We start from the raw sequence: 17,731 nt of genomic DNA, 5'->3' as shown, positions 1-17,731 counted from the left end.
TTCTTAATTAATCATATCTGTTTTTTTGCAGCGACAGAGTTTCTCAATGCGGTTAAAAGTATTACATTCACGAGAAAATTCTGGCCTGCCTGTCTCGAGGAAAAAAATCCTCGATGCTAGTCGCAGATTTTTTCTCAGGCCAGGACACTTCATGGCGTATCTGTACTATGAAACTGGAGGCAATGTACGATCATAAATTGCGTCGCACCGAGAGCGACTCATACCGAAGCCCATTTTTCTCCCGGCTGGAAAATGGGTTAGTGCCGAAAACCTTCCTGTTTGTATTCCACGCTCGAGTTGGGCCCCCTTTTTTTTCTCTTCGCAGACATTACGAGGTCGTCGTCACCGAAATGAAATTCCGCGTCGTATAGCTGGATGATGTGCACCGGAGAGAAGCGGAAGTTGCTAACGTGTTAAATCAATGTTACATATGATTCTCATAAAAAGACGGTTCTCATCGCTACGAAATCCCGTCGGGGCGGTCAATCGATTAAAAAAAATCCCTCATTATCTTTCCGTTGATTCAATATTGATAGCATCATTTTTCATATTCGTTATAACATGATCGACATGTGATTTCTATGAATACTTAACAATCTTGATATGTTTCAATTCTCTGCTGTAAACGCTAACGTTATCGCGTATGCGAACGAAATATGTGCACGTTGTTATTAATGTTAGTCATAGGCAATACACAAGAGTTAATCAATGTCTCGACAATTTATCGAGAGTGCCAAAAGGTCACTCCTGAATGAGAGAATGAATCATTTTCACATTCGTATCGTGTCTTTGTCTTATGCAAGAAAATATTAAAATTTAAAGAATGGAAGGAAAGAAAAAAGCGTTTAACATTACTGAACATTCATTTTAAGAATAAAAAATCCTCTTTGGTGGTAAAAAGATTCTTGCACGACTTCGCCGTTACTGCGATCGGACGCTGCCAGATGTGGATTTACTAGGAAAGTTTTATGCACCGACAGAGAAAGGAAAAAAAAGGAAAATGGTAGAGAAGTCAGTCGTAAATCTTGTGCCTCGTAAAATTTTCCATTCGTCTTTTATTTGCATTTCGCCGCAACTTTAGCCCCGGAAAGACGATCATAATTCATCCTTTCTTATGCAAGCGTAGAAAATAATGCGGGTTAATTCGCGTACATATTATTGATTTGCTTTTATTAAGTCCCGATTCGAAAAGATTTCAAGCTTCGATAATTGTCGAAAGAAGTTATCCAGGATATGTATCTTGATTCGGAAATGCATAAATAAATATGTAGAAAGCTGAAATTCATTCACTCCGCTTGGCACGACCGCGTGTGACACAAGTGTAGGGTGGCAGCAAATCTCGTCCCTGGTATGGCGGATTAAATCCCACGCACCCCAAATTTGCAAATAATTAATATTTGCAGTCGTCGATGAATTGCGCTTACAATTGGAAAGTAATTATCGAATATGAACTGCGTCCAGATTTCAAATACTTCATACTGATTGAAAGAGCGATTAATTCAATAATTCGAGTTATTACACGAGAGGAAAAAGCTTTGTCCCGTTCAATACATATTTCAGTACATATTTCATTACCGTGACGCGAGTAATAAAAAATCGGACGATAATTTCAAAACCACTTAAGCAGCTTTGATGTTCCGTCCATTTAGAGAACATCTTTGAACATTAAACGTCCATCATGGCGTTAATTCAGCGTCGTACAAGCGCTGGAAAGTACCGTTCCTCTTAAAAAATTCGCTTAACGCTTTAAACGAGACGCTTTTAGAAAACCTCATCCAGACGGACGGACAGACGATGCAATTTACAGTCGGTTATTTCGAGATTGATCGGCGCGCACGCGAGTTCATCTTTGGAATGAATGCTTTTAGAACACCGATTAAATCTCAAATTTTTATGTCGTCCAAATTCTCGCTGACCGGAAAAATATAATCCCTTTCAAACGCGACACGCGAGCAAAGCCATAAATCAAGTCAGGCGCAATAATTGAAACGCAGGCGCGAGCCATTAAAAAGCAGTGGCTCGATTCGACTCTCGCGAGATATTCTCGTTTTTTTTTTTCCTCTTTTTTTTTTCGTACTTTTTAGTCGGTGTTTTTAACGTCGACATCAACGTATCGCGTGACTGTCAAGTGATTCGAATCGCGCGAACATCCGCGATTTTTCATCGAGCATTCAGCAGCCTCGCAAACGCCAGGAATAGGATAAAAATTTACGATAAAAGGGGAAATAGCGAAGGATGGTGGTGCGACAATAATTGCACTTCATCAGTGATAAATTCTGCGTTTGGTAATGATTCTGCGCTACACGACGAAAATCGAGAGAGTCCTTCGTTGGGATACGCGGCCGTATTGCAGACTTTATTACGAGCTATATAGCAATTCGTTCAATTTCTATCGAACGAAATACTATATTCTTTCATTACGATATTCCACCACGCGCGATAATATTTTGATATTAAAGTTAAATGTACTATTTCATGACGCGCGCAAAAGGGTAAATCAAAAACATGACGATGAAAAAAGTTTGAAGAACATAAAAATTAGTTTTCATTATAAATAAAATTATGCGTGGAAAAATTTGTAACGTGAATGAAAAAGTTAATTAAATTTATATGTAAATAAAATTACAAAAATACCATTCAGTGTATTTGAGTGAAAAAGTAGAATTGGCATTTTTTTTTTTTTTTTTTTGAAACGACTAACGTGATCAAATGCACCAGCCGACGCGTAATAAATTTGAAGATGGATTATGCGAATACAATGCACCGATAAAATGTTAACGATCGCTCGACGATTGCTCGTCGTGAATGAAATTAAACGCAATGCGTGAGTCGCAATGGACCGCCTCATAATACAGCGCGGGCATTATATCGTACATTATTCCTCGTATTATTGTCTGTGCCACGCCAATGAAAACCGGTACCTAATGACCCGCACAAATCATTGGCCAAGCATTGTCATGCGACTGCGAACTACGCGTGTGTATGTGACAGCACGACGAAAAAGTTCCCTGTTCATGAACTTGTCAACAAGCCGATTGTTAAGCCCACTGCACGCAATTAATAATTGTAGTAACATAATTTGGAGTGCTCCAGATTTATGTCCCATTTCAGCGACGCATAATATTTCGCTTTGAAATTAAAAAGGCCCGAAAAGCAGATATGAAGGGATATATGATAATTAGCATAACGGGAAAGAACAATTTTCCAACATAAACATAAACGTTATTAGTTTAACGAACCTGCATTTTTCCGCATTACTCCTTTTTAATTTCGCAAGAAACAAAAGAGATCGTAATTACATGTCATAAGGAATTATATGTACAAACAAAACGTAGAATTATAAAAATCGTAACTCGTTGTCCTGCATTGTCCTGCGTGGTATAAAATTAAAAAATGCGAAATAATGTAAACGCTACGCGACGGCGTACGACAAAAAAATAAATCTCTCGTGTTTCTTACGTGAATGACTGTCCTGGTTACCCAAAAGAAAATAAAACGTGAGTAGTGTGTGAATGGAGCTAGGTCTTAACAGAGCAAACGAGAACGGCATACTCGTTTCACGGCATTTTTCCTCTTTTCACACGTAGTTTATATATTTGGGGAGAAAAATCGCGACCCAAAGTTTTTTCATCGTTTTAGTGAGAAAAAATGGAAAATGATTGCGGTGAAACAGTTATTACATTTTCACGTGGGCGGCAATACAAAGCTATGAATATCTCTGCCTTATCTACTTCTCGTCTTTTTAAGTACTCATATTTGTCCTCTCAAAATACCACAGAGCATTGTAAAATAACAACGTACATTTATATATCAATAAAAAATAACAAATCGGGATTTTTCTCGTTCTAGTAATGGAAAATTAATTTTATAAAAATTTCACTATAATAAATTAATTTATACACTGTAATGAAAAAGCCATCGCAGCGGGACACTTAGCATTTCGAACGAGTGCATAATGATGCGTATAATGCAACTGAAAAAAACTGGGATTGCATTTGAAATTGCTCAATATGTCGGTCTCTCGCCGAGCCAATTTCATTAAAATTTCGACGTCATCTGCCTTCGAGTAATTACCGAGAAGTCGTTCTTCGCGGCGCGGCGCTACGTCATTGGAGTGAAAAGAAAGAGTGGGATGCGGAACACAAGAACAAAAAAAAAAAAAAATAGATTGCTGCAGGAAGCAGGCAACGGGAGGGTGGATCTATATGGTATAAATCGACTTGCAGCGCAGCGCTCGTAATTGCGTTCAGGCGACGATGGCAGCGTCGCTTTTAATTAATGCGACACACTTTTTTCCCCATCGTTGAAAAGTGCCACATCCTCGTAATCCATACCACGACTGCCTCTCCGCGCGGAAACGCGTGATGGAGATTCGTTAAATAAATGGAAGAAAAAAATCCGCCGACCCTCGAATGCACCCCCCGCTTAGTTCCGACGCTCCCTTTTTATCGTCCGTATCGTGAACTGAGCGCACTTCCGTTTATCCCGATTTCATACGACACAGATTAACAAGATGAATGTGATCATAGAATACATGTTAGAAAAGCGCAGCACATAATTGAGATGCATTAAAATTAATTTATGGTGTTTTAAAATTAATTTATTTCCAAAGGACAATTATAATTTAAATTCTATATTGAATGCATACAACATCTATTGTTTTCTACATAGAGATTAGTCTTTAAAATGTTTTTATTCGTGTGAAATTCAATTATTAAATTATTGATGAAACAGTCACTAAGAGAATACGTTTAAACACTAGAGAGACGGAAACGCGAAGAGGGCGGTCAACCCTCTGAGTGCGAGGGATGGTCTGTCGTGCCCTGCGGTAATTTCCGTCCTCGAATTGAAATGTTATTACGTTAGCGACACGGTCCAGTATTTCTCTCGTTCTCGCTTTTATTTTCTGCCTACTGGCTTTCTCTTGTAAATGTGATTTAAGCGAACGAGCCCGTAAGAGAAATAATAAGAAAAAAGGAACAAAAGATAAAGAAAAGGGAAAAGCGTAATAAGATATAAATTTATTATTCTGGAGAAAATTTTATCATCTTTTTTTCACGAAAAAGAAAACTAATTAATGGGGGGGAAAAAAAAAGGTAAATTAAATAATGTTTCTTGTTTTCATGTTTCTTAATATATTTAATAAACATGATCTAAGAGAGAGGGAATGTGTGTAGGAATTTCAATCGACAAAAGGGATAGAGTGAAGCAGAGAACAGGTGCGAGAGGAGCTGACACGATCTGCAATCTAACTCGTCTCCGAGAGGGAAGAAAACAGGGAAAACGGAGCGAAACGCCGAGTCGTTAATCCCGACATGCAGTTCCTGCGAAGCGAATTCTGCGCGGGGGAACGACAATCTCACGGAATCGAATTAAATCCCGGGATATACGATTTCCAGCGAACATATCTCCGGCCCGCGAATCGCCGGAGATCCCGTTCGAGATTTCCCGGCGTGAGTTGCGTACAATCGGAAAAGGAGCCCGACGCCCCTCCGTCGCGATATAATTTATGTACGCACATTCGTGCGCGATTCGCGCCTTCGCAGCCCCGCGTGACGCGAGCAGTATTAATTTCGACGTGTTATTCGCGAAACGATTTAGATTTAATTTCCCATTTGACGCGAGCGCGAGCGGTCCGACCGGAGAGAGAGGTTTTACCGCAATCGTCGTAAAAATCTAACACCCGGAATATCCCGGAGATCAATGTAAAATTGGAAATCCTAATACGAAAGTGTCAGACGAGACAATATCGCACAGAGTTTACGCGCGCGCGATCGTCCGAATCTATGAAAATCACGTTGCGTAAGCTGCGAATTATGCGGTGATTTGCATCGGATTACACGGGTTCGTTGTAGAGCTACGTTTATTGGTTCGCATCCCGACGAATTTCTCGGATCGCGAAAGAGTTCCGTCTACGAAAATCTTGAGGTTTGACTTTTCATAATCATCGCCCGAGAATAAATTCATCGACTCCACGACCCACGGTGTATTCAAGGCACGCTCTCTCTCTCTTAATTGGCACTGTATTTTTTTCTACCCGTTTTTTCGCCATTCAACAAGATCATCTTGGACGTCCACGACGCCTCGAGGCCGACGTAGATGGCAAGAAGAAAAGAAAGAAGGGAAAAAGAAGCCCGTAGTCCCCCGCGCATTCTGGTGTCTTGAAAACAGGAACATTCCGGTGGTTTAATGCCGACAGTGTCGTCCATCCCCTGTGCCAGGGGATGGGTCGACGTTGCTATCCCTGTTCCTCTTCTCTATTTTCTTTTCCTAGGAGCGAGACGAAGAAGCACAGAGAGAAAGAAAGAGCGAGAAGAAGAAAGAAATTGAAGCGTGGAGGTAACCATTCTAGATAGCGAGGTTCCTCGCTATGAGGGGGAGGGAGGGGGGGAAAGGCAGGAGTAAATGACGATGCTACAGGTACGGGGGAAAGGAGATCTCGTGACTTTTATTGCAGCCGACCGTGTTAATCCCGAGCACCCATAAATTCATCCAGTAGGAATTGCTTCTTAACATCTACCAGCATCGCACTAAGTTTCTCCTGTCGAAGTCTTAACTAACATACGTGATCTATCTTTATTATTAAAGATTTCTCTATTCACGAATTGGACGTAGGTATTATTATTAAATTAAACAAGCGTCATTAAACATACGTCATACGTTTACAATGTCATTAAAAAAAAAAAAAAAAAATTGTAGCTGCAGTGATCGGACACATTTTGTTCCGTACGACTTAATTAGCCCGCAAAATTATTCCGTTTTCAGGGCGAATGTAAAGAAGAAAAATAATTTACCGTGACAATTCGTAGCAACGAGAGGTCGACGGAAAACCGAAGGGAAAAAGCAAACTTTTAATCAGTCGGTCTCCCCATTATCTCGACAGCCATTCCGATTCTTCGAGGTTTCAGCCTTCCCCCATCCACCCACCACTTCCCCTCTCCCCCCTCCGGTCTCCTTGTCAAGATGATATATCCGCCAAATTACATCGTCGCTAATCTCCTTCCAGTGGCATTAATTAGCTCTCGATTCCTACCGCCATCGATTCCACGACAACTCGGTAATTTGATTCCAGCTCGCGACGCGGTTTGAAACTTGCAAGCCACGTTAATATGTGTGACATCCGAACACTCCGCCCTTGCTCCCCGGATCAAAGAGCGAATTACAAATATATCGAGAATTTGACTACCTCATATATATATATATATATATATATATATATACGTACAATGGAACGGATCACGTTGATGTCCGAGCTGCCGCCATAATGCCATTCTGTTCGTACTCGGCTACGCAAAACAAACTCATTGCCCACTTTTCATTCAATAATGATTCATCGAAATTAAATTTCATTAAATTCATTAGAAGTAATTTTAACTGCAATTAAAGTATAGAATATATATGATTTTACTTGATTTTATTTAATTAAAAAAATATCTCTATTTTAAGTGATCGATAATTCTATTATTTTACCAACAAAGAACAATACATTTTTTTAATACTCAGTTCGTACGCCGTATGTGATTTTCGCGAGTATTATTTCGCAAAATATTCAACGAGATATTGTCTCTCAAGTATCTCGCGATGGTAGACACACGAAGTTCAAGCAGAGCATTTTCGCCGAGTTTGTTGTAGCACGCGCGACGACGAGAAAGAAATTCGGTTTAATCTGGCTTCGAGGGTTTCGTCGCTTCCTTTCCCAGCGGTCTCGTCAGGCCCTCGAGTTTGAAATTCACGTGTCGCGAATTTTCGAGGGAAACCCGAGTGCAACGCGGCATGTCTTCGATTCTACGACGGGATTTTTGCGGAAAGCCTCGGGGCGGGGGAGGGGGGGAGGAGGGCGAAATCGTCGCGCGGAAAGAGCACCGTCTTTCGCGTGCACCACGGACAAACTCAGCTGCACTTCTGCCGCGGTGTAATTTGCATGGTCGTCTTTGTTTTGAAGCCCGCCGGTGGTTTTTGTTGCTTGTAGCTTTCTCATGCAACTGCGAAAACCCGACCTATATTTCCCGCTATTCTGTTCGGTCTCGAAAAGAACGAAAATTGTTTTTATTAATTAAATAGGGAAGATTGGCCTAATTAGATTCCTATCTAAACTATTAAACTTTCAATTAATTAAAACAAAATATTTTAACGTCGAAAATAAAATCGAGAACTCGTAGCTTTCAATTTTTGTGAATAAAAAATTGACTTTAAGTGCATACGCTCAAAAAGCCATCATTAAATTATATGCTTTTAGCTGGAAGCTAAAGAGATAAAACATGCTGAACAATGCTATTTAAGTAGCACGGGAATCGACAAGAACTCAAACGAACGAAATTTCTTGCTTCGAATACTTGGCGAATGGCGGGTAGAATGATAAAGAATTAGCTGCAAATCGAAACGACGACGGAAACACGTGTCCCAGAACAGCTTGAAGCAGGAAACGGGGTCTTCCCTTTGAATGTGCTTAATTGCAAGAACAGTTTCGTTTCTCCAGATCGCGGGCCAGGGCAGACTGACGAGAAGCACGGAAATGATTAACGACAAAAGAGGAGATCCCCTGTTGGATCTCCGGAAACGGATTTGGAGAGCGCACGAGAAAAAGGACTGAATCTCGAATCCGAAGAAACGGCCAGAAGCCGGTAATTACCCGATAAAATTCTTCCGCGCGACTAAGAAAGGAGGATTCACCCTCGTTATATTCGTTATCGTTAAACGATCCGTTTGTTCTTACAGTGTTCATAAATCAAATCTTCATAATCCTTTCGACTCCACTTTCAACTACGACTCTAACAACGGCTTGTCAAGAATCGTTACGTACGATCTATCACGATTTTGTCATATTTTTGAAAATCGATCAAATGTGACTATTAATAAAATTCATATGCGATATATATCGTCTAGTTTCGGGTTCAATTTCCCAGCATTCGTTACGTCTGATATACAGGCAGCCGGAGTGTCTGGGGAGCTTTTCACAGCGCAAAACACACAGAAAATACGATCAACGCGTGTTTAATCGCGCGACACTCTTCATTACTCGTGATTAACGCGAAATAATGGCATCACCGTCAACGAAGAGCGCCGATCGATAGCGAAAAATTATTTAGCGCATCGGGGCGAACTGGGTCATTGATTCGCTTTGCGTTAGTTGCCGGGTAAGTACCCGCTAACCAAATTTAACTCCGACGAGAGCTCTCGTAATAAACGGATAAGTAAATCCATTAGCCGCGCTACCATAGTAACGCATAAATTCGTGATCCCCCGCGAATGCGCCGATAGCGATTCTTCGGTGTAATCGATTACACCACATTACGTCGCGTGACTGCATCGCCGGCATAACTTCTCGATGCGCTCGGAATATATCTCGGGGGGGGACGATCGCGGAGGTAAATTATTTCTCACCGCGGGGAAAATGGCTCTCACGTAAAACAGCGGAGCGTTGGTAAATGGTGTAGATCGGCGCGGAAGGGAAATCGGAGCACGAGGATAGAGAGCTGTCACCGTCAGCGTGAGCGTCGCATAAGGACGCAAAAGTTATGGCCGCGCCACTGCAGAATACCGGTATAGATCAGGGATGGATGAACACCGTGGTTCCGAGTGGGTAGCGGTTGGTCTGACGCAGCAAACAGAAAATAATACCGGGCAGCATTGTTCCCGTTTTGTTCCCCTTCTGTCCCGCTTCATCCACTCGCCATTCGCGTTCCGCTACTGCAGGATCATCCGCTCTATTGTATTTCGCCAGGGATCCTCTCTCACCCTTCTCATTTCCCTCCGCGACCCTTCCTCTATCCAGTAGTGCTTCGCCCGATCCACCTGTTTTTTTTTTCTTTTTTTTTTTCTTTTTTTACTGCCTCGCCTCGAATGGCGTACGTATTCCCATTTTTTAGTCGAAGTTTAAAGAGAGGGAGGAAGAGAGAAAGGATCATGACAGATTGCAGCGTTTATTCCAAAAAGAAAGGTGACGGTCGCCTATATTATTAAACGCCTTCGCGAAGTATTAAAGTTATTCCGTTGCGGGCTGATTACATGACGTCACAAGAATTTACGTGAAAGCTCGAGCATAATTTGCTTTAATACAAGAAAATAACGACAAAAATAAAAAATAAGATAAAAATAACAATGGATACACGAAAAGTATCAATTAGAGAGGATGAAGCATAGAAATAAAAGTATTCGATATTTCGTTCCCATTTCGAAAGGTGCAGGAATATTTTTTACTTCTAATTTCAGCTCGTACATCCTATCACTCTTTATTCACGGCGTTTTGCAACATTATTGTTTAATTCGACAAAAAAATATTTCTAGCGGACGACTGTCATACGCGTGCACATCCTCGTCCCTTCCTGTATATTTCCGGCCATATTTTACCGTCCCTTGGACGGGAACTATGAGAGCCGATCCGCGACAGATTGAAACGTTTATTCGAAAGGGTGAAATGCGTAACGGCATGCCGCTTGCGATTCATCACGCGTGCCGATGAAATATACTTTCTCGGCGAGCAAATGTATACGAAAACTAATTTTCGATGGCCATCCGGCGCGCTGATTCGGCCTCGTTTTTCAATTTTCCGCGCGCCGTCGTCGCCATCGCCGCCGCGACGTAATCGTGAAATATGATTATTCCGTCTCGCGTAGATTATTTTTAACGCTCGACTTCTCTCCTTCGTTCTCGCTTCGCGCTCGTTTCCGTTCGGTGATCGACGAACGATCGATCCGTGCCGAAGTATCGAGTCGAATCGAAACGATCCAATCAGGCCGACTTTCGAGCAACGATATCGCGCGCAATCCGACGAGTTGATTGAAATATCCGACGCGCGCGCAGTTTTTCCATGACGAGATTTTCACTAGCCGCGGATTGTTTCCGCAATTTTCCACGTGTTTCCCGGACGCCTATGAATATCCCGTTTTTATGATCGACAACAAACGTAACTTTTCGCACGCAGCGCGCGTAGCTCAGAGCTAATCCGATCAAGCTCGAACGTAAATCCATTTCTGTCGATCTGTTCCCTTTTTCTACTTTTTGGTATTTTTGTGTAATATTTTTAGTAAGATATAATTTTAAATCAATTAAGTTATTCGATAATAGAATATATGGAGACAAGCTAAGCGCATAAGGAAATAATTGATAATTAATAATACTATCATTGCATTGCAATTTTTGGAATTTACGAATCTTTTATCGAACTTAAGAAAAGGAATCGGTATCCCGATTCGTTTGCAACAAAATGCTGGTTGCATGCAACAAAATATACAGCTGTAACGGAGAATGGTGATTGACGTAGTTTGCGAATCTCTGAATTCAATAGAATTCCGCCAAAACTCTCAACTAAATCTGGTGGTTCTCCGAAGCGCTGTCGACGAAATTCAACCACTTTGCAGCCAAACGACAAGCGATCGCATCAATTTGGCGAGCTAAAATAAACTTTTCAAGACTGTCGATACGCTGTCTGATATACGAGATGCATAACAACGATATGTGCTCCAATTAAAAGCATAATTAGGACACCTAATAGCGTTTCCTATTCAGCGTAATTTCATCGTCATTGGTTATACATGTAAGTAATTCGCACATTTAGCAGAATTTAATTTAGCAATCATATCAAAATTGTAAATTAGTCAAAAAAACTATTTGCAAGAGAATTTCATTACCTAAAATTTCTCTTCTTTTAAAGATAATAAATATTTCATTATATTTGAGCCTCTGAAAATACAGAGAGGAAAAATATCAAATTAGCGTGAGCAGCAATTAATTATATCCCGTCAGACGCAAAGTGCATATTATTAAAATAACGAAATAAAATAATTGGAGATCATAAAAATAAAAAGTAAAAATACAATTATTTGATACGTCAAAAAAAATCAATCGTATACGTTACAAATTATAATTAGAAACTTTTAAATTTCTTATGTCTTATAAATCTTTTTTCCGACACATTGATATGTAGGTATTTACAATTACAAATTAACAAATCATATCAGTAGATATATATCAAATTATCAATGATATATTAAACGGGGCAAATTATCGATACGGAAACGTAGCTTCTCTCTACCCGCAGAAAAAATACCGACGATGTATTTAGAAGTAAATTATCCGGCGGATTAAGGGCGTCGTCCACGCGAAAAAGAGGTTCGTCGATCTCTAAGGGATCTCTCGAGTATGTAGGACGATACTCCATTCTTCCGGATGACCGTTACGAAAAAAGGGGATCGAGCCATGGAACGATTTATTAAGATCCTCGACGGTCTCCCGGGCAGAAGGTAAACCGGAGCCTGGAAGACGGGATGTAGAGAGCTAACCGAAAGAGTAGCCAAGAAGGATGATCGTAAGGCGCGGCTCGTCTTGGAAAACCTTAACGCTTAGCAGGATCGAGAAGACTCCTTTTCTCTCTCTCTCTCTCTCTCTCTCTCTCTCTCTCTCTCTCTCTCTGCCTGTTTTTCTTTCTTTCTCTTTCTCGAAAAACAAAGTATCAAGCGCGGAATCTCTCTCTCGAGAGCGATGGAAATAAATCTCGCAACGTCATATCCGTAAACATACTCTTACCAGAGGAATTTTACCGAGAGTAAAAAGGGAAGATTTCATAAGAATCGCGGTGCTTTGCGTGAGTCAGGCGAATTTCTGAGACATAAAGAATACCGCGCGGTAATAATTTCTCATTTACCTTTCCCTCTCCTATATTAACGTTACCCACAGCATTAAATTCCTCGGCGATATAGAATTATTCGTAGTTCGCGAATTTCGTAGTTCGCGAATTATTCGCAACCGTTATTTCCTATTCCGACATTTAGCTCTCGCCGTTCCGTAACGATCGCGACGCAATATAAATGATTTTATGACTTACTCGGAGGCGGGATCGCCCAGCCACATTGACTTTACCTCGTATTGAGAAGAATCGTTTATCAAACGCCAATTTACGCGCCGAGTTTAACTCAGCGGGAGATGATTATCTAATTTTGCAACAATTCGTGTCGCTCGTTGTCGCGATTTTTCCGAGAAAATTTCATCACAACACAGACTCAAATATGCAGGATAGTCTGAGAAAAAAAATAGAAAATGTTCCGCTAATATTTTAATTTTGATATCAGAATCTCTTGAAGAGAAAAACTTGTATAATTAAACCGACATTGATGTAACACTTTTTAAAATGTTCTCCAGATTTTATCACGCGCAACTTTTCCTCGCCGGACATCTCGGCAGAGTGGATCGTACGAGCACCAACAAATCGCTCGTCGTGAAAAACGGGGAATATTACTAGGTTTCAGCCGAGGAGCATATTTACCAGCGGACGTAATCACGAGCTCCGCGCCGCTCACTTCTGCCAACGCACGGCTACTTTCACGATGTCGTCACGACCGCGTGTATTGCCCATTAATGTGAACTACGGCCCGACCATTACGTCGGTATGCTCGCTTTCGAAATAAAAGACAACAAATCCCGCACACCCATGACACGCGTCGGCCGTAAGATCGCGCGTTATTACACGTGACCTCCGATATTTTTAGCCGGACAGACCTTCGACATGGATAAAAATGCGATGGGCGTGTTCGCTCGCTCTCAATTGTATTACAGTTACGACATCCGAGACGTTGAAACATAACGAATGATTTAGTAGCCGTTACGATAGAACCTCGACTCGACACTGGACACAACGACGCTCAGAGGTTACCTTTATTTTTGTCAACTATCCCATCGAAATAGACACTTGAAAGGAGTATAGGTACGAGTATATGTACTCACCCAAGAAGATCTCGTCGATGTCGTCGGCGTGGAGATCAAGGTCGTACTCGGGCGCTCCGTTGTTGCCGGGAGCCTGATGGCTCCTCTTTGCCAGGTCCATCAGCTCCAGGAGATCGTCTCGCAGCTCGAGGCGGCCCGCGGCCAGAAGCTCGGCCAGCAGGGTCAAGTAAGGGGAGGTCAACAGGCGCGGGCTGGTAGCACGCAGGCAACCGGGTAACCAGAGTCCTGGGAGGCTGTACGGAACCACTGGTACCGCTCCGGCACTGACGAAGCCACCGTTCAGGAGTTCGCCGCACAACATAGATGCCGCGATGACCTCAGCTCCTCCCTCGTGACCTTGGCACCGCCTCGATGTCGACTATCTGCAAACCACACACAGGCGCCTTCGATTAGAGCGAGAACCGGGAACCGTCCCTAGTGCGAGCAGACGGGAGAAATTAATTGCGAAACTTGCGGCAAGTTCTTCAAAGGTTAACGGAGTAAGAAATGGAACGAAGGTGGAGAGTGTTTCGCGACTTCTCACGGTGAAAAAGTCGAGAGACTGAGCTTTACGAGTTCCTCCCGAGCGGGAGTTTTTAGATCTGAAAAAGTCAGCAGCTGTGTTTAACGAACGGAGGTGAGTTAAGATTGCAACAGCAAGGATGATTATGCAGCGGGAGAGTAAAAAAAGGAATCATTAATTACTTTAAAAAATAATTATAACTACAAACAATATTACACAAATTGATAGTAAAGCTGATAGTATGCTGATTAGTCTGTCTCAAGTACCAAATAATCTTGAAACTTTTTATGACTTTTTCATCATCGATATACATCCGTTCGTACAAATAATTTTAAAAATAATTTTCTTTTTAGAAAGTAAAGTTTCGCAAAATGTGAATATAATATCGATACATTACGAAATGTAATTTCATTCGTAAAATATTTTTCTTTCATTCACGTAAACTTCACAGACGCGTATATGCATTTTATTAATTTATTTATTTTGGAACGAACCTTCATTCCTGATGCTATCAAGAAAAAAGAACTTAAAGCGTTAGAATCAGTTAGTTTTCTTTCAAAAAATTTGCATGTGTTATACAGATTTTGCGAAGTTCCAGTAAATTTTATTATGCAGAAATGCATTCTTTTAACAGTTTGCGTCGCGCCATATATTTGTCATAGGTTTGCTAGTTTTGTTAATATTATGTACGCGTATCTCGATGGGAACACCGCATTGTCGAAATCGTCACGAGGCGACATTAAATATACAATTCTATAGGCAAATGTGAAAATCGGGAGGAACGATGTGGAAGGACGTGGTATAATAATAATAGTCGTGAAATTTCGAGTCCGGTTTCGGTAACAAAGGAGGTCGGGGTCGGGTAATACCGAACGCGAAATAACCTAGGGAACAATACGATCTCTCGCAGACGGGCAAATGCGCACAATTATCGTGAAATATATACGCAAATTAATCCTACCCACGCGAGCAGGTCCCGATGAAACACTAACCAAATAGAGTAACGAGAAGGCGTTGCCGACGAGAGATAACGGGTGTTCGAAAACGAAAGCGTCCGAACAATCAAGCCGACAGAGCGATTCGATTTGATCGACTATGGTTTATGAAGCTAAATGAACTAAGTTTATCGATTCAATTACGATAGATTTGCTCTAATCTTATCGAGTTCTCTTCAACGTCAATGGACATCATTCTCTTTATGCGAATTTCATATGTAAATATTCTCAGGCACGCCTGAGAATTTAATATAAATATTTCAAATAGTTTATACGTTATGTTAACGTACATAAACTTATACAATTTTAATTGTATTTTTGTTACCAACAAACACGCTGTGTATTAATAATTTTCAAATAAAATCAGAAAGATATATCCTTTAGATCGATCGCGATAGGAAAGATGATCCTTTAGGTCATTCGACGTCGTATCTTCTCAACGTTGAATATATCAAGTGAAAACAGTTAAATTCACGCACCATTTTCCCACGCATACGATAGACGAGAGATTCGTGATGAACGACGCGAATTTTTCCGAGGGGAAACGTGACACAGATCGTGGAACTTCCGAATATTCTTGGAGAGGACACGCGGACGCGCTCGATCGCGGACACCGGCGATGCGGCACTGAACAGTGCAAATGGAGCGTGACAGGCGGAAAATCGGAAGTGATCCAATAGGGAGGAGAGGCATTCTCATAGAGCCGACTACCTCTCGGCGCGATGCATGACGTCAGGTTTAACGCGGGTGTGAATGCATCGAGTGATCTCATAGCGACAAGGCTGTGATAAGCACCCGATGCACCCAGCATCCCAGTGATAAATGGCAGACGAGAGTTGACGGGTTTCACGAGACCACTTTGAAAATAAATCTGATTTCGCCTCCACACGTTATGAATTAAAAACTCTCTTATTAATCAGAAAAAAGTTATTCAAAAATCTCAAGAAAGAGATTGTGTAAGCGAGATGCTTCAACATTGCAATAATAATAGAAAGCTGTCTACTATTTTGTAAATAAAAGAGAATACTTTTAAAGGTATATAATTTAGTACTTTCAGATTCGAGAATTATCGATCGTATATAAAAGTACTTTTTTTTTGTTTAGCAGAGTGTCTATTCAAATCAGAAAAAAATGAGAAAAAATGAGATTTTCAAGGCGATTTGTTAAAAATTTCAAGTAAAATAAAAATATTTAAATATTTAAAATGTATTTTACAAATAAATACATATTTAATATTTTATTTTCCAAAAAAGTTTATAAATCATAAAATAAAATTCAAAATCATTCGAATTTCAATAATTAAATTTAACAATTGTTAAAACATTTAACAATTGTTAAATCATAAAAACTTTAAAAAATAAATATTTTATAAAATATTTTCAAATTTTATTTCCAAAAGCTACAAACAAAAAATTATGTTATACATAACCAAAATTTAACTTTTACAAAACTAAAATTATTAAAATAAATATCTTCGCTCAAACAAAATTACAATAAACACGAAATAGTTATCTCCAATATTAAATATTGGATTTCATCATAAATTCAGTGTGTTCTAAAGATCTCAGAATTTAAAAATAAAATATTAGAAAATCCATCTCATTTCAAAAAAAAATCCCTGAGGTTTCCTGCTTTTTCAAGGCATAAACAACAAATTCTCTACAAATTCCAAGTAGTAGACACCCTGATTAAAAAATTAATTCAATAAGAGTTTCATTTTTATTAGTAAATATTTGTTATTGAGAAATATTTCAATATGAGATTCTACAAGACGGTGTTTTAGGACGAAAATATAAAAAATTTACGTTGCGTATCGAGAAAGACGCGACGATCCTCAAGAGGTACATTCCTGGGCACACAGACACACGTTTTCCTCGCGGATCATCGCCGAGTCGAGCGTGGCGAATCAGAGACGTGATACACAGCGAAAACATCTCGTCCGTTAATCCGATCGCCTACGCACGAATTCCTGAATATACGTACACGAGATTACATTATACGCGTCTCGTGCGCCACGAGATTATGTCGCGAGACATTCCCGCGAACTTCGGCGTCCCTGAAATTTCGGATCGGAATTCGCGGCATCGCGCAGCGGCGTAGTGACACGGGGAACACGAACTACGTTCGCGTTCTATCCCTCGCGAGATCGAGCACCGCGGACGGTAAACACGACGAAATTACTTGGCGGAATCCTTGGAGAATATTCGTTACGGTAACCGGCGTAACGCTTGCGGCTTGTGAGGTTGCGGGGATTCCGCGTGCATCACCGCCGTCGCGGAAATTACTTGGAGAAGAGCAAACATATAATGTCATCCGTATAGCGTATGATAGAAATTTGCTCGTGGTATTATAATGTAATCCCTAATTTTTCTGGATCCCCTATACGATGGCGTGCGCCATCGTTCCTATCTTGCGAATTCTCTCTTTGAACACGACCGGGAACAGTGGCGAATGTAAATTCATATTTTTAAAACTCCGGCGTAAATACGGGAAAATATATTTTACATGTAAAATATAT

At 40.7% G+C, this 17,731-nt stretch overlaps 1 protein-coding gene across 1 annotated transcript in view; it reads right to left on the bottom strand.

Moving 5' to 3' along the window:
• The window catches only part of LOC105431615 (protein Fe65 homolog), a 146,881-nt gene that overhangs the window by 91,620 nt on the left and 37,530 nt on the right, over positions 1–17,731 (bottom strand). The window contains exon 3 of the mRNA XM_011645915.2: positions 13,717–14,078. Coding sequence (XP_011644217.2) covers positions 13,717–14,017 — 301 coding nt within the window. The 5' untranslated portion in view covers positions 14,018–14,078. The remainder of the gene's footprint in view (positions 1–13,716; positions 14,079–17,731) is intronic.

Source organism: Pogonomyrmex barbatus, unplaced genomic scaffold, assembly GCF_055798465.1.
Source record: "Pogonomyrmex barbatus isolate J1 unplaced genomic scaffold, ASM5579846v1 scaffold1, whole genome shotgun sequence".
Lineage (NCBI taxonomy): Eukaryota > Metazoa > Arthropoda > Insecta > Hymenoptera > Formicidae > Pogonomyrmex > Pogonomyrmex barbatus.
The sequence above is the reverse complement of the archived record's forward strand: the minus strand, read 5'-3'. Positions and strand labels throughout refer to the sequence as shown.